At 41.9% G+C, this 23,748-nt stretch overlaps 1 protein-coding gene across 1 annotated transcript in view; it reads right to left on the bottom strand.

Moving 5' to 3' along the window:
• Window positions 1-4,498: 4,498 nt before the first annotated feature.
• TFCP2L1 (transcription factor CP2 like 1) overlaps window positions 4,499-23,748 on the bottom strand; it is a 36,089-nt gene continuing 16,839 nt past the window's right edge. Inside the window, exons 3-15 of the mRNA XM_039555017.1 lie at window positions 22,872-22,948; window positions 21,189-21,294; window positions 20,833-20,939; window positions 20,087-20,239; window positions 19,104-19,214; window positions 17,297-17,388; window positions 15,912-15,960; window positions 15,722-15,815; window positions 14,789-14,879; window positions 14,031-14,131; window positions 12,913-13,055; window positions 10,460-10,511; window positions 4,499-10,033 (exon numbers count right to left, since the gene is read on the bottom strand). Of these exons, the coding sequence (XP_039410951.1) occupies window positions 9,996-10,033; window positions 10,460-10,511; window positions 12,913-13,055; window positions 14,031-14,131; window positions 14,789-14,879; window positions 15,722-15,815; window positions 15,912-15,960; window positions 17,297-17,388; window positions 19,104-19,214; window positions 20,087-20,239; window positions 20,833-20,939; window positions 21,189-21,294; window positions 22,872-22,948 (1,214 nt within the window). The 3' untranslated portion in view covers window positions 4,499-9,995. The remainder of the gene's footprint in view (window positions 10,034-10,459; window positions 10,512-12,912; window positions 13,056-14,030; window positions 14,132-14,788; window positions 14,880-15,721; window positions 15,816-15,911; window positions 15,961-17,296; window positions 17,389-19,103; window positions 19,215-20,086; window positions 20,240-20,832; window positions 20,940-21,188; window positions 21,295-22,871; window positions 22,949-23,748) is intronic.

The raw sequence follows: 23,748 nt of genomic DNA, 5'->3' as shown, positions 1-23,748 counted from the left end.
CTAGTAAGGCTGATCCCACCATGGGCCAATCTGGGAAACTAAAACTCCCAGGAACACTTGCTGGCTCATCTGCACCTCCCAGGATATCCTCCCAGCTTTGGGAGAAAGAGAATTTCTAGCCCTGGCTTCCTCGTAAGATCTCCCAAAAGTCAAATGGTTAGGTAAAAAAGTGTCATTCTTAATTAAGGGCCCTCAATTTCTTCCTCAGCACTTACTAACAGAAGGCTTCCTTACCCTCCACCCACCTGGCACCCCGCTGAAGGTGTGTCTTGGGGTGACCTTATGATATGTATCCCCTATTGCTCTATGCCCAGAAATTAATCTTGTGCCTTTCTGTGCCTTTAAACTGAGCCTGAGAGGGGGGAGAGACAAAACCGAGAGAACTTTTCAAAGCAGTTGTTCAGGGACACACATACACACTCCTCTGCATCCTGCTGCAGCAGCAAGAGCAGGGGAAGCACCTTTCTTGCCTTTCAGCCAGTTTCAGCTCCTTTTCTAGGGAGGGAGACAGAGAGTTGAACTTTGTTTTCCTGGGACTTTGGTTTTTCCCTTCTTCTCTTCTGGACTGTTTCAACATCAGAACAGATTGGGAGAATTTTCCACCAAGGTCCCCGAGGTGGGCCCACACTGACCCAGCTCCAAGGAGGAGGAGAGAGACCACATCTACAGAAGGACGCTGAAGTCTTCCCAGGTTTCTCTCCACAGCAAGAGGTTTTATTATTTAGCATTATTATCCTTTTCCTGTGTGTTTGTTTAATAGTTTTTTATCTCCTTCACTTTCCTCAGAGGAAAATGTCTTTTTTCCCAAACCTGGTGGGGGAGGGCTGGTTGTAACCTGCCTTCTATCAGAGGATATTTTCCTCCAAATTTGTCCAAACCAGCACAAGCTGACAAGCAAAACACCTGAAAAAGGAGCCCGGTAGTGTGGCTTTGACACTCTTGGTGGGATGGGGTTTAGTGTCTCAACAGACACTGCAGACAACAGACATGTGGCTGAGTGATACTATGGTGTTTAAGTTCTTACCATTCTTCCAGTGCTTAGTGGGTGCATAACGCATAATTTCTTTTCTAAATTTAGGTGCCTTATATTTATTCCCTTATTCAACCTGAAATCACCTCCACACGAATTAGTTTAACCAAGATTGGTGACAACCAGTCAGGAATGTACCAGGAATGGATGGTTTGGGGTTTTCTGGGTTCCACAATACTGCAATGACACGAGGATTTCATCTTATAAGCAAGTGTCAGGCTAGTTCTTCTCCATAGCCCCTAAGCCCTGACAAACACATAAATTTCTTTGGCCCAGGTTCTCAGTTCAGGCTCCTCATACTGCTCTTTGCACCACTGGGGCTCAGGTGCTTTGCTCTAAAATGTAACTTTAAGGACATTTTCACAGAGAGAGACTAAGAGAGTCATCACCTGTGGGCATGGGAGCCTGAAAGGTAACAGATTAACACCACTTGGTGATGTTCATGAGAGAGAAAAAACTGTTTCACTGTTTTAAAGTGGGAGTCTCCAAGAATCCACAGGCTCATTTTCGCAATTACTTTGCTCGTGTAGCTGGCCAGCAGGTGACCACAATCATCACCACAATTAGATTGAAAATGCAACTGTTTGAGAATTGAAAACTGCAAAGCCATCGGCAGGGACTGGAAGAACCAAAAGGGAACCAAAGCTTTAGAAAAAAAGAAGAATGTGTCTCCTTTTTTTTCCCTAGTAATCACTTCAATAATGACCAAATTTATCCCCATGTTTTCATTTGGGGATACATGTCTTTCCTTGTTTCTTTCAAGCCATGCATGTGACAGTAAATAACTATGGCTGCTGGAGAAACAAGAGCTGTGGCCTCATGGGCTCTGCTGTGAAACGAGGTAAATCTGATGGGAAAGGGAAACTGTGGGCGGCTCTGGAATAATTTTGTCTGGGACAATGTCTTTGTCCTCAGGACAGCTGTGCAGCAGCACGCACTTGGCTCAGCGTATGTGGCCTCCATGCCTTTGTGCTGGGTTTCCTTTCTGGGATGCTCTGGCCATGCACCCTCAGCCACAATTTCCTACCTGCCCTGAGTCATGTGTTCATCTTCTTACTTAACTTTCCCCTTATTTTACTACCACAGGTTACACTATTAAGATCATGGAGATCTTAATCCCCAAAGTGGTGCCAACCCATCCAGGAACTCTTTCTTCTGGGAGATACTAGGCTTTGAAAATATTTTCAAGGAGGAATTCCTCTCAGCATTGCACCTTTTTTTTAAGTCTATCCAACATAATATTTCTAGCATGTCTCCTCTCTAAAGCATAGTCTTCAGCATTTAAATTTTCACCGTTGGAAAAATTATTTCTCAGTGCACTAATGTGCTCAGCTAATTTTGGATTCTTGCTAATCAAACTTTTTTTCCAGCTGCATCATACTTGCTTATTACTTAATATCAGATAAATCAGAACTGAGGCTTTTCTAGACAGCAAAATGGATAGTGGCACTGTTTGCAACAGACAAAAATAGAAGATTTAGGATGGGATAGGATGGGACAGCCCTGCCTCCCTGGACCACACATCTCTGGGGAGCAGGGGAGACAACACTTGGCTGAAGCTCCAGTTTTATCAGGACAACCATCCTCTGCTGTAATATTCCAAAAAACCCCCTCAACAATTTAATTTATTGCAGTGTCAAATCTTTCCTACTCAGGTAAGCCTGGAAGCATTTAGCTTCTTCACAGAAAGAGTATGACAGGTGTTATTTCTTTGCCAGGTCCATAGTTGTGACTAATCTAATTAACTGAGAGACTGCATTGTTTTGTGAATTAGAAAATTAATTTTAAAATGTTTACTTGCTGTTGAGGATTTAGATGAGAGTATGCCAATGCTTTGACTAAACAGCTCCAGTCCTAGGTCTTGTTTTTCCTCACTCATTAAAAGCTCTTAAGAGTTCCTGTTCAGTCCTACAGTTGCTGCTAACTTCTGGGTCTGTTCTGAGGTTGTTTACATGTGTCTCCCATAGAAATTAAATTGTGCAGCATCACCACTTTCCCTGTCCTTGAACCCTCTTTATTAGGTAAAAATCTTCCCAGTGCTCCTTTCTGCATTGACCAACCCCTGCCAGCACATGGGTCAAGCTTACAGAAGAAGAGGGATAATGTTGTGTAGAGTTTGGTGGGAACTATCCATACACGTGATACTCCCCTGGCACTCCCACTTCGCAGTGAGTGGGATTCACCCTCTGCTCCCAAAAGCCCCAGGGATGGCCCCTGCAGCTGGCAGGGCTCATACAGCCACCAAGTCACCAAGCACTTGCTGCCAGTAACCCCCCCAAACTTAGCACCCTCCGGACAGCCCTGGAGAACTCAAATGCCAGCCTTGAACCCTCAAGAGCCTACCAGCATGTGCCCTCATGGCACAACCCACACAGATCCCTGGCTGCAGCCTGGAAGTGGATTTGAACCTACACTGAAGCCATGTTAAACCCAGCAGCCCTGTGGGGCACAATGGCGCCTGACCATGCACGGAGCAGTTGACTACAGTATCAGGCCTCAGATGGCTGAATTTCTGCCTCCAGAGGAATTTTAAGCTAATAGAAACTGGGGTAGATGGTCCCTTTCCTCTTCTCAGGGATGCCTGAGTGACCAGGAGGGAAAAATACTAAATTCTCATCTACCTTTATCTAGGAGCAGTGTCTGTGCCCTTGTACTTTGCATATGAACAGATATATATACAGGCCCAAGCTGCACTTTCTTATTTTGTGATTAAAGTACTTCTTCAGCACAGGAAAGGAGCTGAAACTGCTTATGAGATGAATTCAGATTAAGGAGCACCCTTCCACTGGTTGTACATCCATCCATACTTTGCCTTGAGATGAAGTTTGGCTGCTGGAAGATACTATCTCCAAACTGGGCTCCACCTTCTCCAACTGGAAAATGACACTGAACGAACATCTGCTCATTTCCTGACTACGGAAGTTACTAGATCTATGGTTTAAACCTTAGAGGATACTGGAGTTCTTCCAGCCAAACCACTGTGAATGCTTCACATCCAAACCTCACTGCCACCATGTGTCTCACAGCTGCTTAATGGGACAGAGCATTGCTCTGAGGGACTCTGCTCATCTCTGATGTCAGTGAGGACCAGGCTCTGAACCACTGTGCCTTCTGAGCACTGCAAGACCAAAGCCAGCTGCCATCTGACACAGCTGGTGCCTGCAGGAAAGCATATGCCCATTGTCACAGCCTCTCCAAGAACGAGGCATTTCTCCTGGTGCCTTGACCTGGATTAAACACGAACTGGTCACTGCATTGTGCTGTGGGGAAATGAAGACAGTCCCAACACGAAGAAAATGCTGCAGGACATTTGGCTGCAGCTGACATTCTCTGGCCAGCACTTTGCAAACTCTGCTCTTCCCCTCACCCTGAGAGGGCACCCAGCCCCTTGCAGCTGCACACTGAGCAGCAGCTGATGCCAAGGCTCTCCTGTGCCCAACCGCACCAAATAAACAGAGACCAAACCCGTGCTTCTTACAAACAGATTTATTTGCATTTTGACTGGAGCACAGATTCTAGATACGGATTTCTTCTGCACAACAGTACAAGAGCCAGTGCAAAATATGCTTTTTTTATTTATTCATGTACAAAAAAACCCAAAAACCAACATAGGAAAAGACGAAGAGTGTGGCAGTATTTACTCACAACTGGTACGCCTCAGCCTCCCATCGACCCACCTCCACTCACCCTTGCCCATCACGCCAACTTTGTGGCCAGCACTGCCTGCCTCTAACAGCTGCACTGTCAGTGAAGAGAGCTAACTCCCCTTTGAAAGATAAACACTCACCCCAAGCAAACCGGGACAACAGCAGGCTACTTTAAAAAGTTGGGTACACCATCTGGTCACCAATGCATACCCCGCCAGGGAGCAAAATTTTGAGGGAATGGCAAAAAAAAAAAAAGGTACAAATCAAAAATGCACAAAAAATTAGGCACTAGCTTAACCCTTTTGTTAGAGAGAGCCAAGGATGTTAGATACACCTCCAGTCTGCCTTCTCCTATTCACCCACAGTAGTGATGATGAAAGCGAAACACTCCCCACTCTGAGTACCCTGTGCTGTCAAACATTATAATCTTAAGAAAGTATTTCTATGACTAGCATAAAGTTAAACCATTTCATAACTGTAAGAGAAAGAGAAGCTACAGTCTGAATACAAGCATTTCTTTGAGAAGTCAAAAAACCCCAACAGACACAGACAAAAAAACCTGTTTCAGTCATTCACCAGATGATTGTTAGAATTACAGCCAATGCTTAAGCAATACAACATTGAGCTAGGAAAAGTCATCATACGGTTGTTCTGCTTATGGAGTAGCCTTACTGGTTCACAAAACATTGGGCAATCTATTCTCTGTTACTCTAACTAATTTTCAGAAGCTGCAATGTAGAACTGCAGTGTCAGTGAAAGAATATGCTCATCTTCACCAAGGCCTGGGATTTATATCGCAAATTCATCAAAAATTCATCAAATCTACATCATTCCAATGTACCGTGTCCAAATCACCTAGTTGCTACTATGGACTTTTACATTTCTACCCAAGGAATGGCTGGGTTTTGAAGCTTGATCAACCAGAGTCTTTTACATTGAACTGCAACTAAACAAAGCAGAGTACCAGTCAAAACCAAAGAACACATGTACTCAGCACAAATATGTGTTGATACAGTACAGTATGTATGTGGATATATATGTATATATATGCATATATATGTTTATGTTACATTATAAGGAGAGTGCCATTCAGGGCTTCTCAAATGCAAGAATCCTTTTACCACCTCCAAGTCTTGAAACTTCAGCCCATCAAATTTCACACTAAGACAATGAGAACTCCAGTATTTTCCATATTGAAGGATCATTTCTATTTTAGCCAGTTAACCATGCAGGGCCAGTAGAAAGAACAGGAGCTTTAATTTTAATAGCACCGGTCCTGCTACCCCAGTCAGATGGCCAAATTTTTATCACCAGATCATTTGCCCTCTCCCTGCCCTGCAGTTGTGTATCGTGGGCATTACTGTGAGTTTTCAGGACATCACCAAAGTCGTATTAACTGATCTGTATCATTTTACTCAGTTGATAGAGAAAATGCCACAATTTAGGAAATTTCAAACAGACAGTACAGATCTGACAAGAAGTCAAGTTTATACTTTGCAGTATTGGCTGGAGTCACATTGGTATTAATCACACAATGATTCTGCCTTTTCATCCCCAGCAAGCCCACTTTTACTCATAGTGGCTGTCATCATACATACAACTGAAAAGCTGGACAGTTTGGGAAACCATGTTACTCACTGTTATCCTAAGCTCCAGTCCTTATAAAGTTCTGCTGTACAAATTTCACATATAGCTGAAAAAAGTCTCATTTAAATCACTTTGAGGAGGTTTTCTTACTTTTTAAAAAGCAAGAGCAACAACAACAACAACAAAGTAAAAATAAGTCTAACAGGCACTTAAGAACAAAGCAAATGCTATTTAGATGAGTGGGAGCTACTCACCTCCCTTGCCTTTAGTCTATCTAGATTTTAGGTATCTATCCCAGACTAAACACTTGTGCTTCCTCCAGTCTTGAGGAAACAAAAGCTTCCTTCTGGAGGCTGCCACTTCCACAAACAGGTCAAACAAGTCCCTCCACGGATGGCAGATCCAAGGAGAGTCAAGAATTACCTGGTGACATTACACAGGTGAGACAAGTCTGTCTTTCTCTCTTTGCCCCTTTCTCAAGGGCAGCAGTGGAGGGGAAGTGCTGATCTCTCTCTGGTGACCAGTGGCAGGATGCGAGGGAATGGAACAAAGCTGAATCAGGGCAATTTCAGACTGGACACTGGAGAAGGGTTCTTCACTGGGAGGGTGGTCACTGGGACAGGCTCCCCTGGGATGCTCTGGCTGACACTCATGACACTCTTAGTCACAGGGATCAGTTTTAGGTATTCCTATAAAGACCAGGGCATTGGACTCAGTGATCCTTATGGGTCCCTTTCAACTCGAGATAGTCTATGATTCTAAGCTGAAGTAACTCAGCAGTCTCCTGGACCCCAAACCAGCTGTGCTGTGTCTTCATGGGTGTGTGTTACTTAACCACAAACCTCCAAATTCCTGCTGGGACTACAGAGGTTCAACAAGGACTAGAACTACTCTGTCAAATAAGTGTAGGTATTACACACCCCAAAGCTGTACAGCTTTACAACAGGCTCAAACAGACAAAACAGTAGCGCCCACCCATTGAAAACTATTTATAGTCTCTGGGATTGTTTACTCTGGTATACCATTTTAGAGCATGAAAGCAAGATATATTGTCAAATTCATCCTCACATCAGTAAAATTATTTTATTTTTAAAAATCTAAATACAGCAAAGCTTTAACAGACTTCTTTTGGTTCAAAATTGATCAAGCAAGTGCTATTGAAACACTACGAGGACTTTGACATATAATTCCTCATGGGCAAAGTTGTTTTTTAAAGACTCAAGAAGTTAGACTTTTTAAAATAAGCAAACAGTTCTCAGTCCCTAGCTCTGGCAACAAAACCACCTCTATCCTTTCTTCACTCTACTGTGTATCAGTATTGCTGTGTCCCCTCAGCTACAGGCCTATCACATCGAAGTGGATATGATACAGGCTACACTCCTGGCAACTTCAAGGTCCATTTTAAACCTTCTCATGAGGTCAGATTCACCTGAGCTGCATGCCCACAACAGCCATACCATGCACTGGGACAGTATTACAGAACACGATGAAAAACCACAGCCAACATCCATCTTCCAAAGCACCTTCTACAAAATAAATCAAGCAGCTCCTGGTACACAGGGGCACACTGGTCCCACCTACTCACAAAGGCATCTGGAATTCATTACTGTCTTGGAAGGCAGCTCTAACTGTGTGGCCACAACCTGGATTCCACAGCCAGGAGCTCCTCCTCACCTACACAGCCTGGTCCTCAACCAAGAAGCCTCAATTCCTTCATTTCAGAGGGAGGAACCATGTCCCAAAGCCTAGGTATTCTTTTTGGATGCCTACAATTCATGGAGGATCCAGGACAGCCAGTTGAGCAAGATCGTGCCTAAGTAGGCACTGCTGCTCAATTAGCAGAGTTGGCTGAAGGTTTTCCCATTGTAACACAATTTTTCTATTCTAGTATTATTTTCGGTGTAAAAAAATAAAAAAAAAAAAAATCAGTGGGGATGGGTGGGGTTTTTTGCGCAAAACTTGATGCTTTTAATGAAAAAAAGGTTGCTTTTCTCAATATTTTGCTGTTTATTTCTGTTGGGAAAACTTGAAACACATAACTTTTGTCAGAGAAATATCAGTCCGTGTCTATCCGAATTCCTCTAGTCTCAGCTGGGAGCTGTAATTCAAGAGCTCCATGGCCCCCTCTTTCCCTGGGCACCTCTCCAGCCCTCATGACGCATTCCCTGTTTGACTAACCCAGGGTAGGAGCATCATGGGATCTGTAATTCAGCCAAAGAGCTCAGCCCCAAGGGAGACACAGCGCGCAGGGCACTTGAATGACAGTTTCTGAGGGCTGCAACAGTAGCCCAAACTGATGCTGCTTTAAAGGGCCAAATGGATTTAATTAAATGTTTCCATTTCAAAAGGCTGGAACATTTTATTCAGTGTTTTCCAGCTAACAATTTCTCATTTTTTGAAAAATTTCCATTCCAGGAAAATGTTTGGTATTTCAGCTTTCCCTGTCAGTTCAAGATGAAATGAAATGTTCAAGAATCAGATTTTGATGGTATATGGACACTCAGTTTGGGGAAACAGCCTTATTATTTAGCTGTCAAAACTGAAATGATTTCATCCACGCAAGAAAGGTGTGATCCAGTTTGCCTTTGACTTCAATGGAAGCCACTTCTTTAATGGAGCCTGCATGGAGTCCCAAAAGACCAAGGGAGGGTGGAGATGATCATAGTTACAGATATTGAAAACAGGAGTCAAGAGTGAAAGAGCCAGAATGTAAGAAGCAGCAACTAAGATGATCTGTTACCTGGTCTTTATCAAAACTCAGTTTTACTTCAGTAACAGGATAAAAATCCATTAAGATTAAAACATCTAATTCCCAGTTACAGTAAAGATAGCAGCTACTCACTACTTTGTAGAGTAGAATAAATCCATAGTATGAATTTGTCATGAGCACTAGAGCTTTCAATGTTCAAAACACTTCCTCAGAAAACCTTCATATGCTCCATTCACAGAGACTACTCTAAAGCTAAAGATAGTAATATGGTACTGAACTGCTTGCCTCAGGTTATCTGTCCTCCCTTGAACCCCCCCAAAACTGTTCAGTTGGATTGGTACTACAGAAGGTCTGTCAGGAGGGACCAAGGTCTCTGGACTTTGAGCACATCTGCAGGTGGAGAACAGCCAAGTGTGGGATTCCAGAGTTGACACTTCAAGTGAAGGCTGGGCACCAAACCCATCCTCTGCATTGCCCAATCTGTTTTGGGATGTAGCCCCAAGCCTTCCACCTCAAAGCATACAAGAGGAGCCTTGGGGAGTCCATGTCCATCAGCATCAGGGTAATGTGTTAAAAGCAAGAGAACACTCAGAACTGTAAGTAAATCAATTCACCCAAACATGAGGGTCAAGAGAATTGGGATTTGTTTATCTTTCATTTCCCTTTAGTACAAGGCAGATGTTTCTAAGTAATAAGCAGAAACCTCTACAACTTTTAAGACTGAAGAGGAAGGGAGGGAGGAAGAAACATGTACAAGCTTTGAGGATGTTCTCAGCTCCAGCTTCAAAAAAACAAAAGAACCAAAACAAAACCAAACCAAACAAACAAAAACCAAACCCACCAAAATCACACACCACCAAAAATTTCTATCTGTAAAAGCAAGTTTTTTCTTAAGCTGTTTGGTAATTCTTAGTTCACAGGAACATTTATCCAGAAGGTTCTTCATGTTTCCAGTCTAGGTTGTAGCAATCTCCGTGAGGCACTAAATTTTAGGCTGTTAAAGTCTCTGTGTGCAGCACGGTCATTTTAAAATGATGTGGTAGCCATCATTGCTTTCAGCTGTAACAAAGAAATGCAAAGCATATTTATATTGCTTTTAGGAAACACCAGAAATACAGAACTTTGAATTTTCTTTCTAGTTTGTATGCTTGTTTCACAACCCACTCATGAAAACCAATGTTGAACATCTAAGTCAAATAATTTATATAAAGAACCCTACATACTGTCATATTTTATCATTTTACTCCAAGGTTTTCTGCTCATTTACGTCAGTGGTGTCAATGGACTTACGAAATTTTTGTAACAGTGTAACAGAGTAAAGCATTGATCAATCAGTCTATCATAGTCTAGCCAACACCTTGACTTGCACTAGGTTAGATTACTTATCTTTTCAGGATAACAGCATTGAGTTTGTGATAACGTTTAGTGCAATTGAAAGGAGGAATTATCTTCAGAGCAGCAGGTAATAGCAGCAGCAATACACACCTTTTAATGTGCTGATAACAAAACAAGATTCATCTTGGAAGTTTTGCACCATCTGAAGGGCAGAAGGAAAAAAGCCAACACAACATATTTTTAGCAATTAAATTCACATTTCTTTCAATGCCAGTATAGACTTAGAGGAGAGGTATCAAACAGTATTTGGAGTCTAGTCCTACACAGTCCTGAGTAACCCTGCCCATGAGATTATTAACATACATCACTGATTAATTAAGGTCCTTGCAGTTGCTAGTGTGTTCAAGGGAAGCTCATACTAAATAAGCTTGCCTGAAACTGATCTAGCTTATTCAGCACTTTACCAGCCTCTTTACAGCTCTTGATCCTGAAGGTTCTTATACCACTCCAATTATTCTATTAAACATCATGCTCTTTGTTGCTTTCAGTGAAGCTGTAGTAGTTTAGACTGGATGAAGGTTGTCCCTTTCCTAAAATTCCAACAGTGGTAATTACATGTTCAGCTAAACGATGGAGCTCAGTTGAACTTACACTGGCATTTAAAGAATACCTGGAGATGGTAAACCCCAAGGAATGGACTCCCTGCTGAATAAAGGAGTTGCTACTGAAATGCCACCTCAGCAGCATCCATCTGGCTATTGACCAGACATTAATACAGATGCTGTGCTTGCAGGAATCATTTACCTGCTTGTATTTTGTCAAGGAACAGGAATCATAGTGAAATTGTTACTGGACGCAAGGCCAATCATGGGAAGAAAGACTAGAACCTAAAGCCATTTCAGTTATTCATGAGAAACAACTAGATTTTCAGAACAGGTGCAGGTTCTAGTGACACCTTTAAATAAAGAGATTGAAATTACTTCAGATCCAATAAGAAAAGCCCATTTAAGGTTCATTCTTAGTCAATGCTTCCTCTCATCTTGGAGTAGCAATGTGGGACAGAGGAGGTGAATTACCTTCAGGAGGTGTCTCATACAGTTGAGGCAAATGCTGGACACAACTTCAGAGAAGGGCAGTGTGACCAGAACCTCTCTGATCAGCTCATGAAATCCAGCTCTGAGAAAAAGCTTTCTCCTAGCTCCAGAATATCATTGAAGTAGGGCACTTTTCAGCTGTAAGTTCTCACATTAAAATACCCTTTTCAACTTAGGCTAATCTCCCTATACTCTTTTGGACTTAACATCCAGCCCCTACTCCTTCAAATCAAACTTCTCTGGCCAGTCTGTGTGCCTTTTCCTAATGATGCATGAAGTACATTCACAGAGTGCCACACTCTTGCCACTATAGTACTAGAACAAGAAAAAAATATTTAAAAAGCAATAGACCTTGTTAATAATTGACTTAAACAAATACTTAAAGCCTTATACCCAAGCTGGTTCATGCAATTCCTCTAACAAGAGTTGCCTTCAAGCATTTTGCATCCATAAAGCATCAAAGTTTCAGATTTAATCAGGCTGGAATAGCAAGGAGACTTCAGGAATAAGCATTACAGCCTTGAATTTAGGCTCCAGTTGAGACCTATGCTCTGCTTCATTTGTTTTAACAATGCTTCTTATAAATGAGGCTCCTTAAGTGATTCTGGTGCATGAATAAGTAATTTAGTAGGGGGAAAAGAGGAAGAAGGGCAACTTACTGTTAACCTGCAAGTTAATGGAATGGACTAAATTAAGGCATCATATAATGGGACACAAACAGTAGCAGAGGTCCATAAATTATAGTGTGCATATAGTGTATATAGTGACAGACCCAGTGCCTGGAATCATGGGCCAAGATGTAAAACTAATTGCCCTACAGATTTTAAAACTTACCTTCTTTGGGAACTTACCTATTTAATTTTAAAAGCTCTTACTTTAGATCCTCACTTCAAAATTTGTGTAAGTAGCCAAAATGAAAAGAAATTCATAGAATCATTTAGGTTGGAAAAAATGTCTACGATTGTCATGCACGAACATTGACCTAGCCCTAGCAAGTCCCACACAAAACCATGTTCCCAAGTGCCACAACTACATGACTTTTAAACACCCCCATGGATGGTAAGCAGTCCGTTCCAATGCTTGATAACCCTTTCAATAAACAAATTTTTCCTAATACCCAATCTAAACTTTTCCTGGTGCAACTTGAGGCCATTTCCTCTCATTCTGACGTTTGTTACTTGGGAGAAGAGACCGAGCCCCACATTGCCACAACCTCTTTTTCAGGTAGTTGGAGAGAGCAATAAATGACCAATTTTGCTGTGTTTTGTTTTGCTTAAAAAAACCCAAGAACCTCAGCATCTTTTACAAAGCAAAGGTCTTGAAAGCACACCGAAATCAATGCTGCACATGGCTGATTCACTCCAAGTATTTACTTTAACTTGTTGGGATTAGTGGCTTTGCAATTCTCCCTTGAAGATGCATTCCATAATTTGAAAGCTCATTCTAACTTCAAGAAGTCAGACAAGTGTTACATCTATAACAAAGATGTAATCCCTTTAGCCCCCTCACCTCATTGCTCACTAATACATGGATCCCTGTGGGTCCCTGCCGGTAGATCCGATTTATCTGCTGTGGAGAAATGCTGTACAAGTTTGCAATCTTCTCCATTAATTCCAGCGTGGTCAGCTCTTCTAAGAAGATTGCATGATACACTGCAACAATTGGAGTGCAGTTACAAGACAGCAAATACAGATGGCACCAAGACATGGCTCAGCATCAACAACCAAACGGGTTTAAGATGAAGGTTCAAATGGAATTAACAAGCTTAGTATTTCAAAGCATCCCCCAAAATATCTGGCTTGATGATTTGCAGAAAAATACCCACTATTTTTATGCAGCAGGCAATTAAAGCACACACAGCTTTTACCCAGAGGAAAACACGGGGACTAATGACAACTTGCATCATGGGGCACTAAAACGGCCTTCTCATAAAGCTGCTAACATTTTTGGATAACCTTGTTTTACTGATTTTGAAGTTTAAAAAAAAAAAAAAAAAAAATCAGTCAAATAGTAAAACACACGCTATGTCACACAGAAGCAGTATTTTATTAGATGCCATCCACTGGCACAAACTAAAACATACAGTGTGTAAGGTAACAACACAGATGACAATACTGTTCTGGAAATACAATCCAAATTATATCTACCAGGTAGGAAAGCTGTGCCTGTTTATTACTAAGTGCAAGATTTAAGGACAATCTCTATTCTCATCTGATTGTACACTGTTGTGAGGGATGACAAGTTCCCAAAAATTTTGAACTTTCAAGAATTAGAACCTCGCTTTAAGACATACCAACCTTCCATTTCCCTGAATTTTTTCAAACAAGACATAATCTAAAGAAAATTGTGGATGGAAGGGTAGTTTTTAATGCTACTGTCCCTACAAAGAACTGAATAGAGATTTTGCTGTGGCATTCTGCAGATAACTTGTAAGCTGGGTCTGTTCTGCAGGCAGATGGTGCCACCTGTAACCTGTAGCCATGAAACCATAACCAAAGAGGCAGAACTGGGATAAACAGGACCCCTTCAAACACTCGGGACAGCAAGCTGTCCCACACAGGAGCTCAGGCAGGAAGCAGCATTCTCACCAGGTAAGTGTTTCACAAAGACCATACGTAAGAACTTACCACAAAGACTTCCATCTCCATTTTCTCGTTTTTGGTGGAGATGAGACCTGTTTTGCTCTGGTTCTTGACAGACATAAATTGTCATCTTGGGCCTTACGTTTCTATGGATTAATCAAAAACAGTAGTAAGTTATTTAGTAGATCTAAAATTGTTCCAAGTCAGCTATCAAACAGTAAGAGATGAAGCCATTCAGGCTGTCCAAAAATAACAAACTAAGGGATAGTCTTGAAGCTGCTGACTAGATGGCTTAGGATGTCCAGCAAGAGACTCCTGGGAGGTGATACAGAGTACCTTAATCTTTCAAGATCAGATAAGCATAAACAGTTTACAGCACTTGCTAAGCAGTTCATTGTACCTGCCTCTACTGATTTAAATCCTGCTCAGAATTTATGAGGTTATTGCAATGAAAGTAAGTTTATGAGTCATTTGAGGCTCCAGGGGTTTGTTTTTTTTATTGTTACCTCTGATAGAGATGCAACATAAGGTATTGTAGGCTGTGTCCCTCATGAAATGGATGTAAGCTATCAGCTGGTAGCAAATAAACCACTGGAGACCCACATTATGCTGCTTCGTTTTGGCAAGATTTCTGAGCTGTGCTTGGATTTGAATATCGTTGTGATCTCCAGTCCCTGAGAGAACCTCTTTGAAGTATTAAAAGGAAGTCTAAATGCTACAGCTTCAGGATTAACTTCCAGTTAACACTGAAAGTATCAAGGGATGCTATCATAACAAAAAAACAGGAAGGAAATAGTACAAACCTTCCTTTAATTGCATTAAAGAGCCGAATTCCATCAGCAGGCCCACAGATTTGAACAAAATCTTCTTTGGACATCTTCAGTAAGTCGGCACCTACATATTTCAAATTAATTTTTCTTCAGAAGTTAAGCAAATCTTAGCTTCCAAATATGTATGGGCAGCAGAAAAGGGCAGGGGTAGAGGGGGTAGAGAATCCACAAAGCTAAACCAGACAGATTTACACAGAGAAGCTTCAAATTCAGAGAGGTGTGCACCTCAAATCAATCATTGTGAAACAAAGCTGGAAGCTGCCAAAAGAACAGTGCTTCACTGGAAAATATTCCAGACAACCCAGGAACAAGCTAGCTATTTCGCTCTGGCCATTAAATGACCCAGTTTACTGTAACTGTCACATTCACTGGGTTATTTCATCATATTGCAAGTCAGAGAGCCTCCTCATGGTTTCAACACCTCTAACTGCCCCTTCCACCATCTTACTGGTGTGTATAACTACTTAATGGGAGGGTACAGTGAAGCTGCCAGATGCTTCTTAAAGGTGCACAGGGACAGGGTGAGAGGCAGCAGACAGAAGATGAAATGTTGATTAGATATAAGAAAAGAGAATAGTTAAGTATTTGAGGAGATTTTTTAGAGAGACTGTGGAATTTCCAGCCTTGGAGATACTCAAAGGCAACTGCACAAGGCCCTGGACTTGCTTCAAGGTTGCACTTAATGAACTTGGGAAGTCCTTTCCATCTTAATGTATTCTCTTCCATTTTTACTTACTCTATATGTCTACAAACTGTTTTGACAGACGGTAACTAATCTAAGAACAAAAGAACAACCACACTGGATCAGACCAGGTGTCCCATCAAAAGTGGCCAGCAGCAGATGCTACATGAGCTGCACTTACAGAAGAGAAAAAAAACCAAAGTAATTGGACTGTTTAAACTCACCCGAAAAACTTGAGAAGAGTCTACAGAATGGAGAGAACCTATTACGATGAAGCCACTGCTGGGCATCTTGAATAGAAGCAGAAGGAAGGAGATGCTACATTGCAAAAAGAATAAGAAGGTCTTGAAATGAACTGTTCACCAGTGTCCTAAAAGAGAAAAGCACCACATTAACATGATCTCAAGTACTTACATCATTGCTGGGAGGCAGGAGCTCCATTTGGTGGGTTGGAGAACTGTTGCTAAAAGAAATTATATAAAGTTGGAAGAGAAAAAAAAATACATTATTTTAAATTTTACATTGCAGCGTCCGTCCTCTTCCCCCTCCTTATTTGACTCAACTTTCACAAGTTACATCCAACTTGGCTTTTTTTCCTCTATCAGATTTTTATAAAGGTGTCCAAAATCTGGAACAAGAATAAAAAAAACCCTCTCTACCTGAGTCTTTTGCTGGTCAGTTGAGGTCCTCCTCAACAACTGAGAGAAAAACTGAGGTTTACTGACCTCAATCAAACTTTTCCATATGGCTGACTCACTAATGTGACATCATCTAAGCAAGAAAATTGTAACCTACAGGGTGGCTGAACTCAAAATTTCTATGAGCCAGAAATATCCTAACTAAATCCACCATCTAATAATAATTCTTTACAAAAATTGAAAAAAGGACCTTATAATTCAACCCTGGTGTTCTCTTAAACATAGTCAAGTGCCATAAATTATGCAAAACCACATTTCTACTAAATTCTCCTAAACACAGACAGGACTCCTAAACATGTCAGGGATTTTACCAAAGGAAGAAAATGCTCAGCAGATCTCTCTACTAACACAGTTTTGTAATTTCAGTGTTTGCCCTTTTTCATAGGTTGAGGGGACTCATTGAAAATTAGTGATACAACACGGATTGGTAATTAAGTTGTGTGGGAAGGCAACAAGATGGTAGAGTCCTAATAAAAGAAAAAGGCCTTCACCAAATTCCTAAGGGAAAGTATGTAGCAGGGAGGACTCAGAAGTACTGAGGGACACTGCTGTACCTTTCTGACACCAGTTATCTTGAGCATTTCAGGATGACTAGAGCTGTCTCTTTATGATGGCTATTTAATGAATTAAACATGCCTTCATTAGTCCTTTGTTCTTAAAGGACTTCTCAAAACCCAGGCTGTTTTGACCCAAACAGGATTTCTTTACATCTCATTCACCTGGGAATTCAGTACCCCAAACTACCCTCAAAACAGACCGTAAGGAAGAAATATCAACTCTGAAGAGGTGCTGAAAGCCTCTAACACACTTGTGAGAAGATACTGGGGATTGCAGGTACAGGGTGTGGTGTGTTCTCACCAGGAATTGCTCTGGAGGTCCTCTGATGCTCACCTTCCAGCCACCACATAAACAGTGCACATACCAACAGTACTCTGAATTACAGGGAATTCCTGGATGGAAGGTCTTAAAGACCTTGGGAAATACCTTCCCCTTCCTAGAAAGGGTGGTGGTCCTTAACTACTTCTTCCAGGGTATGAAATGCATGGACACACAAAGGCTACGATACCAACAGGAAAGATAAAGCATGTATTTGTTACATACCCATCTCCGAGGTTGAAGCTGTTGGGAGAGCTGTTGTAGCTTGGAGATGGAGCATTGTTCATTTGATAAGGCACATCTGGCCAGGGAGAGCACTGTTGGAAGAAAGACAGCAGGGAAACTTTCATAAGGATGGAAATAAAGGCTTCGATTCTCCTCTAATACCACATTCATGCTGTTGCCACGCCACTAGCTTCAGCTCATCATTCCTGCTGGGAGGAGGAGATGGGCCATGGATTTTCTGCACTGCTCTCCAAGCGGGCTGTCAGGGGGCCAGATTGATTCCAGTTGTGCATTCCACATTTCTTTCTCCCATTTCACAAAGCCTGTCCCCAAATAACACTGGGCCAAAGTGTGCACAGCTGTAAGTCAGAGCAACGCCAGTAAGTCAACTCAGACTGAAGGCAGCATTGATACAGAAATACCCCTGGTCTCAATTATAAATCCCTAATTAAATCCAGGCAAGAGTGACAAAAATGCTCCAGTGGCATTGCTTCAGGTTTACACCCGCGAAGGAGCAGAATGTGAACCAGCCTGCTGAAATCTCTGGCCATTAGTCAAACAGCTCAAGTCATAAATGGGTATTAAATGGAGAAAATTTAAGATAGACAGACAGACACAAAGATACTAAAAGCCTTCACAAATATAGGTCAGACTCCACATTCCATGACAGTAGCGTAAAACCAAAGTAACCCAGCTAGAATTGGTGACTCTGTTCTGAATTTAAGCCACAGTAATCAGCAGAAGAAATCTAGCCCTGTTGAATCCCCCACCACCAAGAGCTCAAGAAAATGCTCTGTAGGGGCCTTGCTTGCAACGATAAAAAGACAGCAAGTGTAGCTTTGGAGCTTTATCATCTCCACAAACACTAGCAAATATTTTATCATCTCCACAAGCACCAGCAAATATTTAACTCTTTGGCAACCTGTATTTCCCCATGCAATATGTCAAAGTGCATCAGAGCTCATGGGGAGAGTCTGGCATCTGCCAGCTCAGTAGAATCAGGTCTGTCAATCAGAAAACATGCTGGTTGCTCCTGGCAACATGAGGAAAATTGAGTGGGAGAGACTGGATCTCACAAACAGGAAGTCGATTTAAATAAAGAATAATTAACATCATTTTTGGAAGTCCAGCAAGCTGGTCCAAAAAAAAAGAAAGAACTAAATCAAACAACAGGACATTCCCATAGGGAGACTGAACAACACTTCTAAATCCCTTTCTTGAGTCCTGTTTATGGTGAGTTTATACAAATATCTTAGTAATGACAGGGAGGGGCAGAAGCACATACGACTCTACACCAGATGCATCAGAATATAAGACACAAGATATTCCCAGAGAATAACCCAGAATCTTCTCAGATTTTGCATGTAACAGCAGCTTCATAGGCACAATAACAGAAAAACAAATTATTAATTTAATCAGACAGTCTATTCATCTGCTTAATGCCCCATCTCCAACATGAGCTTTTGCCAAGTAGTTCTGAAAAAAATACAGACAACTGTATTTTCATACAGCTGGCACCTGAGGGCCATGACAAGTGCCCAGGAGCACAGTGAAAATGGAGAAAGTTGTTGTTTTTTTTTTTTTAAAGCAAGGCTGCTAAGGGTTGTTTTATACCCCAAAACACAAGAAACTTTGGCATCTTTCATAAATTTCAACAGTGAGAATCATTTTATAATTTCACTCCACTCTGTTTCACTCAGATCTGAGCATACATGTCTCCACAAGACAATCTCCATGGCTCAGATGCTGTTTTCTTTTAAATTTATCTCCCAACATGATGCAGTATGATGTGTCTAAAACACTTTACCTCTGTCAGAATAGTTGTCTCATAGGAAGGCTGATACTTCTCCTTCTCTTGGGTGGTCTTCTTTTCCATTTTTTCCCTGTCAGTCTTCTGTTTTCTGTCTGCTCCTTTAGGCTATAAGTACAAGCACAGGCTCTGCCTTATGCCAAGTATTACAAATTTGGAGACAGAGGCCAACAGATTTATCTAATCTGTTCACAAAAGTCTCCTCAAGATTTACAGCAATTCTACATATGAAACAAGATCAGATCTGCATTTTCTCGACAAAAGAATTAATCAAGCATCTCTACTGTTTCTGTACATCCACCACTAACACCTACTGCAATTCTAAAATAGGCTGACCACAGTCCTGAGATGTGATTCCAACTATTTCAGACTATAAGTTATGCACTTCAACTGGCATTTGCACCATCTTTCCAGAAACAGGAAAGACACTGCTCCAGGAACAAAGCTGGAGCAGCAGATCCTTTGAGAAAACAGGCCTATGGAGAGTTTGTTGTTAAGTAGCTATAGGTCTTCTATGCCCAGATTAGGAGCTTTGAGATGCTTTCTGTCTGAATCTTTTTCTCCTCCAGGTATCATGGTGGCAAACTCTGTTGCAACAACAACGACAAGGTATTTAAGATCTCCACGATAAAATTTCATTGTTTGTGGAGAATTCAATCAAAGAAACTGAAGATGCCCTAATATCTTGATTGCTTAGGAGCATCAAAACGCAGTGGATACTCTATATATCTCAGTATTTTTGTAGTGTTTGAGGCACAACGGACTGGCACAAGTCTTGGTGCAGTATTTCAACTAGAATTGCTGTGTAGGTCAGTGTTTATGCCACTTTCGGCACTGAAGTCCTGTTTAAGATCTTAAGCATACCCAGTCAAAAGCCTGTTCTTTTACTCCAGTATTTGCATCACTCCTACGCAATCTGAAATCTCTGCATGTTTCTGTGCCTTAACCTAGTTGATGACAGAGCCAAAACTACCTCATACCTTGAACACTTTGATCTGGCAGCTTGCAGAATGCAGGTGTTCTGTGTATTCACCATTTTCATTCTGCTTAAAGGTGTCGATTTGCACCCGGAAGGGCACCCCTTTCTCTCCTCCGTGTTTCCGTGGAGTAAACTCTGTGCTGATGCAATGTACCTGGCAAGAGAGAAGCTGTGCTCATCTCTGGAGACAGTTGGAACCTGTGCAAATCTGAATTTCAGATACTGACTGAACATGAGGTTTTGCCTCCTCACAAAAAACTAAGAGGCAGAAGAGTTCATATGTTTTCATTTCTGTTCCTTTGGACAAAATAATCAGGAGAACAACCAGCTCAGAAAGAAACAGGGCATCAGGGAAAGCATCCTTTGAGTTAGGTAAATTCCTCATTCAGATTAAAGACAGCTGATGCTCAGAATGTGAAACAGTCATGAAAGAGGAAAGCAAGCAAAACTAACAGGTTATGAACAGTTTTCTCCAGACAAAACCTATGCTTAGAAAGCAATACCAGTGTCTGAGTATTTTTTTAAGGAAGATCCTGGCAGTAGCAGGTAGTACTCCAGCACTAACAAGTAGCTAGCAAATTGATTTAGTGAGTATCCTACAAATTAATTACACATGACTGTCACATGAGTTAGTAATTATCATTATCATCCTTCTCTCTTCTTCATGTACTGGCTATTTTGACTCCCCAGGTCTTTAAAACTTATCTAACCACTGTATTTACCACAGAAATATGACTTATCTCTTACCTGAATGAATGCTGAAGCCCTCTTTGATGGATCCCAGAGAAATTCAACAGTGTTCAACTGGGTTGGGCTAGCCCTGGGATCCAAGATACCAACTGACAGCGGGATATCTGTAGAAGAAAACCCCTAAAATTTTAAAAATATTAAATTGAAGAAGAGAAAGCATTTCCATACAATCACAAGATGCAAGTGAAAGCAAAGCCACCAAAGACATCTCTACTTGGGACCTATAGTGCTAGATCTCCTTCCCTCCCAAAGATACATACAGGATTCATAAAAAACCTAAACACAAATGCAAACACTCCATACACCACTCATCTTCCCAACACTGCAGAGGTGCCACAATGAAATAGCCTCACCTATATCAAGGATGCGGTCCCCAGGGCGACTCCACCTCCAGCCCTCGAGCTGCTGATGCTCTGTGTACTGCAGGCGGCGGTCGTGGAAAACTACACGGATTATGCTCTGTTAAAAAAAGACAGCAATATGAACAGTGTGATCCAGAATCCTCTCTCGAGATGACTTTGGTTTTCCAGAGTAGAAGCAAAAGCTGATCTGTTATGTTTCTCACCCCCATTCATTAGGACAGTAGAAGGGTCCACCTAAGAGACCCATCACCATGTGTATCAAATTCCTATGGGACCCCTGAGAGAGAAAAACACACTTCCCCCTTCACAGGGCACATCTTGGAGGAGAAACACAGCCCTGGACAGCTTTCTGGGATTCACTCTGGAAGCACTATAGCAATGTCCACCTAATCTTAGGTGTCATGGCATGGAAACATCACCATATATACTGCCTCAACACCCAAAAGGGCTCATATGGGGGTAAAATTTAATGTGTCTGTACCATGTCCCAACCCCAGTATATCCCATTCTGATTTGCAAATGTGGAAGCCAGCTCACCTGTCCCTGCACCAGTGGAGCTGACATGTCCAGACACCTTGTCAGCGGGAATTAAACTTGATTCCAGCCGTTAAGAGCCAGTCACTGGATTTGCCCCAGAGCAGTTAAACAAGGGTAGAGTGGGAAAGCATCCGTAACAGCAGGCTGGTCTGCAATGGTGCAGCCATGCCAAAAACTGGAGAAAAAAGGCTGGAATAAGGGCAATCCCCAGGGCAGACAAGTCCTAAGTACTCCTAACTAATAGAGCCTTTTGTATATTCAGAGTGCTACGCTTACATGAGCTAATGACCCCTAACATCCCAGTTTCTCAAGCTCACACTCCTGCTGGGGACTTCCGTATCAAATGAGTGAGCAATTTTTGCCAGTGAACCTGAGAAATGCCCAAATCAAACCCTAGCTTCAAGATGCAAACAAGCCACAGTGGGAACACCTGCAAAATTGGAATCCAAATCCACATACTACCTGAAATGGGCCAGAAGACAAATAGGGAATGGCCTAGACTTGGACAACATTTGAAATCCAAATTGGGATCCAAATTTTGCAACTAGTTCCCACTTGTCAAAGGATATCCTGAGGCGGAACAGCCAAGAATTGAAGGTTGGATCCAGAACCAGGGTCCAGACCAAAGTTTTTGAATTTGAACTGTTTTGGCAGTGGAGGAAACAACAAGAAGAAGTCCCCCAAACCAAATGATCAAGTTCTATATGTTCATGATTAAGCCCATTACCAAAGTAAACTGGAGCTATGCAGAATCTGCCTGGCAGAACAGTGTAAACACCTGGGCCCTCCATTTGTCACGTAACAACCCAGGCATGTTGCTGGGATTGAGTAGGGAGACAAGTCTGCCTCTCCACAGCTTTGACTATGTTCACCACTGAACTTTGGGATTCCCCTGAATCCAGTATTCATAGTGAAACTCTGGGGTCATGATCACAAACAGAATAAAGGTTCCCCTGAAGCCCTGAAAAGCCAAGCTGCATAGTCCCGTGAAACTGTCACTCAACAACTCCATCACCCCTGCTCCCACTAAAAACAATGGCAAAGTGTTTTCCATTGTCTCAGTGGGAGCAAGGTCAGGCCCTTCATTAAAGGCTGTATGTAGTAGCAGGAAGAAAAGAAATCTATATTTCTCCTTACCTTTACATATTTTGTGTTTAAATCTTGAAACTCTCCCAATTTCCTATTCTCAAGTAGACGGATTTCATAAGACTGACCTAGAGTTTAAGGAAACATTTCCAAGGTGTTTAATATGTTGTAGCAATGAGAGAGTCATGCTGGCATTTACGTGGCTGATAAAGCATACGTTTGATCAGGGAAAGCTTATTTTTGCTAACATAATGCATTTGCCCCAGTAATCGATAGGCACTAAAGCACAGCAGAAATCTGAGGGGAAGGTTTGCCTTTCAGCAGCTAAAAGCTCTCCATTAGGGCATCAATTATAGTTATCTCCTGGGGCTGCTATGGTTTTCTGGTCACCCTCCAGAAAGTCATCAGGGTGTTTAAAGCAGCTGTCCCCCCATGTCACACAGCTGTAACAGCACTGCCTTTGTCTGTCACTTCTGCTAAAGCAATCCTACCAAAGCAATGGTTGTGTGAAGAGGTGCTGGCACAACAGGTCCAGGAATGATCCTGCAGAGAATGGCAACTGGGGAAAATCTTGCCTTCTTCACAGAGTGTAAGGTGTTTTGGTGAACCACAAAACCAAAATTTGTTCCATAAGGCCTGGAAAGTCACTGCCAAGGGCATAAATATTCTTCAGACTTGTGGAGGGAGCAACGGGTATTACAGCATGTGCAAGGACCAGTTCCAGGAAGGGAACTCACACTCCACCACCCCACCACCACCCTCACATAAGGAATTTAGTCAATTCAACAGAATTCAGCTAACTGGTTTATAAAATAACATCTCTCTGAGGCTGACAGCAGACAAAGGAGACTGATGTCTCAATATCTTATGCACAGAAATGACTAAGACAGTACAAAAGCTCATTGTACAACACCAAGTCTTTACAATA

This window comes from Corvus cornix, chromosome 7, assembly GCF_000738735.6.
Source record: "Corvus cornix cornix isolate S_Up_H32 chromosome 7, ASM73873v5, whole genome shotgun sequence".
Taxonomy (NCBI): domain Eukaryota; kingdom Metazoa; phylum Chordata; class Aves; order Passeriformes; family Corvidae; genus Corvus; species Corvus cornix.
Note: the sequence above shows the minus strand (reverse complement) of the source record. Positions and strands in the feature narration are given on the sequence as shown.